Source organism: Babylonia areolata, chromosome 4 (genome assembly GCF_041734735.1).
Source record: "Babylonia areolata isolate BAREFJ2019XMU chromosome 4, ASM4173473v1, whole genome shotgun sequence".
Taxonomy (NCBI): Eukaryota; Metazoa; Mollusca; class Gastropoda; order Neogastropoda; family Buccinidae; genus Babylonia; species Babylonia areolata.
The window spans coordinates 14,410,380-14,415,379 of NC_134879.1; the positions used below are offsets into that span (position 1 = coordinate 14,410,380).

General features: G+C 41.7%; 1 protein-coding gene across 2 annotated transcripts in view; it reads right to left on the minus strand.

Annotated features, from left to right (window-relative positions):
- LOC143280884 (cyclin-dependent kinase-like 1) overlaps positions 1–4,152 on the minus strand; it is a 99,939-nt gene extending 95,787 nt beyond the window's left edge. Inside the window, exon 1 of one of the 2 annotated variants that reach the window (XM_076585632.1) lies at positions 3,712–4,152. Coding sequence is in view for 1 of the 2 variants with exons in the window: in XM_076585630.1 (XP_076441745.1) it covers positions 3,460–3,494 (35 nt within the window). In the remaining variant the exon portion in view is untranslated. Of the gene's footprint in view, positions 1–3,459 lie in introns of both variants that reach the window. The other variant, XM_076585630.1, reaches the window with a different exon arrangement.
- Between the last annotated feature and the right edge of the window lie 848 nt (positions 4,153–5,000).

Below are 5,000 nucleotides of genomic sequence, written 5' to 3' on the forward strand. Positions count from 1 at the left end.
ACATGAATTATGCAAACAAGACACAGCCCAACGAAAAGCATGAGTTTGCTTTTAACACGACCTTGCACGGGCCATACAATTATCATATCCTATTCAAATAAATAAATGTAAAAAGGCTGGGCCATACAACCATAATGTCCTATTCACAGAAATAAACGCAAAAAAAAAAAGAAAAAAAAAGACCTGAGCCATTCAATCATAGTAAGCTCTATTCATATAAATAAAAGCAAAAAGCTGGGATATATTTATATGTATATATGAATGAACGCAAAACTGATGTAAAAAAAAAAAAAGTAAAATAGTATATTCCATCCATGCAAAGATAAACCTTGACGTCGTATGCTTCAAGAAGAATGTATCGCAAAAATAACTGTGATAGAATTATTGTTCCAGTTTTCTATCAACATACTGTTGAAGATGTAAAATCTATACAGCTCTGTGTGGAATTGTATACCACGAACACATCAAGGCAAACAAACAAAAATCAAGTGATACTGACAGACCCGCTTTAAATGAGGTTTTATTCGTATTTTTGTCGTTCGAATTCCTTTCGTGTCACAACGGATTACTCTGATAAAAGCTGACTTGCTCGAAATATACCTGTATGCAGAGCATGTCGACACAGTAAAAAGCCAGGTGTATTTGTTCGGCAATCATAGTTGAATTTTAGTCGGCATTTCAAGGACAATTTTGTTGTTTCCGTGTGTGTGTGTGTGTGTGTGTGTGTGTGTGTGTGTGTGTGTGTGTGTGTGTGTGTGTGTGTGTGTGTGTGTGTGGTTTTTGATTGTTTTTATTTTTCTTTATTTTTTTCTGTTTTCTTTTTCTTGTTGGTGGGGGTGGGGTTTTTTTTTTGTTGTTGTTTTTTTCGTGTACTAAGTGCATGCTGCACATAAGACTTCAACGTACGGTTTCACGCGGAAAAACAAAAAAACAGAAACAAAACAAATTCAAAAAAACACACACATACAGACATACATATATGTACATACACACACACACACACACACACACACACACACACACATATATATATATATATATGACAGGTACACCATTTTCACCATCAAATATCAAATCAAGTAAGATTTCAAAAAGCGAAAAACATTAATTTTCTGCTCATGGGTGACAAAAAAACATCGTGTTCTGAATGACTGTGGAATATAAAGACTTTACATAATGTCTAACGTGGTGGCGAAAATTCACTTTCTGTATGAAACCTTTTCTGTAGCTTTTCACTCAGGAAAAAAGTATTACTTTGCCGCAGTTTTAGTGTCAAGGCGTGCGGGCTAATCCATATACACGACATCAAACCTGGTTTGTTTGGTTTTCTGTTGGTTTAAATAATCTTTAATTATTCAACAATACACATGATTACAATGCAATGAATGACAAAAGAGCATCAACAAGCTTAAAGCTTATACTGTGCTCACAACGTTGCACTTCAATTTTATCCTGACGGCTGATGAACCATATTATGACTTGTATCAAATAACATTCATAAACAGTAAGTAATGAAATAATGAAACAAAACAAATAAACAAACAGTACATAATATAGTAAAATAATGCTAATATCAATATTAACATGAGATTAGATTTATTGTCACCAGAGTAATCGGCCTAATAGAAGAAAAACACGAAGAAGAAGAAAATTTAGAAGAATGGTGGGTAAGGTTTTCTGTTGTTGTTGGTGGTTGTTTTTTTAGGCAAAGGGGGAAGGGGGGCAGATTCATAAATGTTATAATTTGTAAGAATTTTTAAAAAAAGCAATAACATGGATTTGTGACAAAATTAGCCTTATCAGCTCCATAAACATGTCAACATTACATTATGCACAAACTAAATAATGCAGCATATGGTTTGACCAAGTTTCCGTCAAAATTCATTCTGGCATGGCACTGCTGGGTCTTGCCACGTATATTCTGGCAAAGAGTGTCAGTGCTTTAACAACAACAACGATTTGTGACAAAATTAGCCTTATCAACTCCATAAACATATCAACATTACATTATGCACAAACTAAATAACGCAGCATATGGTTTGACCAAGTTTCCGTCAAAATTAATGATGGCATGGCATGGCACTGCTGGGTCTTGCCACGTATATTCTGGCAAAGAGTGTCAGTGCATTTTCTCTCATTTCTATTTGATCCCCATCACCACTGTTGTTGTTGTTGTTGTTGTCTTTCGTTCAGTCACCTAGCAACGATCGACTGATAAAAAAAACAACTAGAGGCGGAAACGTGAGTCATCATGAATGTTCTTTGTTCTAATAATAAGAGTAAATTTCACACACACACACACACACACACACACACACCATACACACACACACACACACACACACACAACACACACACACACACACACACACACACACATATATATATATATATATATATATATATATATATATATATATATATATATATGAAAGGGTAATGTTTTATAGACATGGTCGCTCTTCTTTTTTTCTTCTTTTTTCCCCCCTATTTTTACTCTAACAAATACAATACGATACATCTTTAAACCATCCGACTGGAAACTGATAGAATGCAAACGTCACCAGGTCTCTTTCGCTGATCCACAAATGACTGAAACAAATGTTAATAGTCTCGCTATCTTAAGACATACTAAAAAAAATAAAAATAAAAAAAGGGGGGGGGGGGGGCATTTGAAAATAATATACATTTTGGGCGATGCGATCTTTTGTATTAAAAACGAAAACAAAGAAAGAGAGAAATCGAAATCGAACTTTTTTTTTTTATTGAGGGAAAAGGAATAGGCACTTATCGGCCTGTTTTCATCCTACCCTCGTAAAGAAAACGTATAAACTAATCTAGGAAATACAAGAAGACTGAAAAAAAAAGGAGGAAAAAGAACCCCAAAAAAACATTGCATGGCAACAACAACAACAACAACAACAACAACAATAAATGGCATAGAAAATACACAATTCCCCACAAAATAACATAGTATGCTTTTGCGTGAAGGAGAGAGGGAAGAAAACGGTAAGAGAGGAAGCAATACGAAGAAGGAAAGAGAGGAAAACTGTGGAGAGAGAGAGAGAGAGAGAGAGAGAGAGAGAGAGAGAGAGAGGGAGGGAGGGGCGGGGGGTGCGGGTAGGGGTCGGCGGGGAAGCGGGGAGAACAAGAAACTTCAGTATAATTAAACAACTAACGCGCACAGGAGGAAGGTGGCAGAATGGTTAAGACAGAGAGAGAGAGAGTGAGAGAGAGAGAGAGAGAGAGTGAGAGAGTGAGAGAGAGAGAGAGAGAGAGAGAGAGAGGGAGGGGCGGGGGGTGCGGGTAGGGGTGGGGGGGGGGGGAGAACAAGAAACTTCAGTATAATTAAACAACTAACGCCCCGGCATTGCAAGCGGTACTCAAGTAACGTGTAAATAGTACCAGCACTGAAGTTAGTGACAACAAGCAACACAGCACAAGCGCACCACCACCCACCTGAAGTAGTTCCAGTACGTGTTGAAATGCCTCATCCTGCACGCCAGGGGGTACTTTAACGGGTGGGCAGCCAGCACCCCACTCTTAACTAACACTCACACCCTGATGATGAGGATTATCAACACGAGGGCCGGGTAACGGGTGCAGCAAGTCAAGTCAGTCAAACCGACACACGGACAGACAGACAGACAGACAGACAGACAGGCGGACGCCGACGATCTGACGACGATCCAGATAACACAAAACACACACCTACAAAAATCAACCCCTCCGGTTTTTCGTCACACAAGACTCGGTCAGTAACCAGGCAAAAAAGCTCCAGTCTTCGTTGTTGACCACTGGCGCGTACACTAACAACGGTGGCTGGACAGAGTCAACAGACACGGACAGAGCTGTCCCCTAACACCCCCACGGGTCATTAGGCCTTGACGGGGGGGAACTGTGGTATCTGTACTTAATATGTCACACACAGGTGCTTTTTGTTAACGTTGACGGGACTGGGTGGGAGAACCTGTGACACTCTGGCAGTGCAATGCGGAAGACTGGCTTGGGTCGTGGTAGTAGTAGTAAAGTCGTACGTGGTGGTGGGTGGGGGTGAAAACAAAAACGGCTCCTCGCTGTTACAGCGCTTCGTATCGCCGCCCGCGCTGGGTAGAAACTGATTCCACCCTTCGCCCGTCCGACCGTCAGAGGCATCTGTTGTCGCATGCCTTCTGCTTATCTCCCCACCCTCACCCCACCCACCCCACCCCTCTCTCCCGGCCTCCGCTTTGTTCTCCATACTTTCCCCCCCCCCCCACCCCACCCCGTTTTCTCCTCGTTTTCCTCTTTGCTCGCGCCGCTTTTATCAGCCAACCAATCACTGGTCGCCGTTCATCACAAGCGACCAATGAACACTTCGCATGACGCGCGCGCCTGGCTGAGGGTGGGGGAGTGCGGTGGGTGTGTGTGTGTGGGTGTGTGTGGGGGGGGGGTATGGTCGAGAAGGGCGGGGTGTGGGCTTCAAAGACTTTGGGTGGACCCTTCGGAAATCGATCCAGAGTCTTTATCAATCAGGTGACGTTCGTCAGGGCTGATCCCGAAGCAGTCAAGACAGGACAAGTCGAAAGAGCCGGAGGGAGAGTTGAGTTGAGGCCCTTTGTGCCAGCGTCGGAAACTCCCCGTGAACAGATAGATATAAATTATGATCCTCTTTGTTGCCATGGCCTTGGTGAGAGTGGATCAAAACACTGACAGTTCTGGAAGACTACGGACAGCTTTTGACATACGTTATACACAAACCGTTATCACAAGACGATTCAGATGTTTGAGACCAATTTCTGTTTGTAATAATAATAATAATGATATTTATATAGCGCTGAATCTTGTGCAGAGACAAATCAAAGCGCTTTCGCACCAGTCATTCACACGCATGCATAACTCTAAAACTGCAGAAACTGAAGACAAGGAAGGGCAGGCAAGGGAGGTTATTTTGGGAAGAGGTGGGTTTTAAGGCCAGACTTGAAAGAGCTGAGTGTGGAGACTTGACGAAGCGAAAGAGG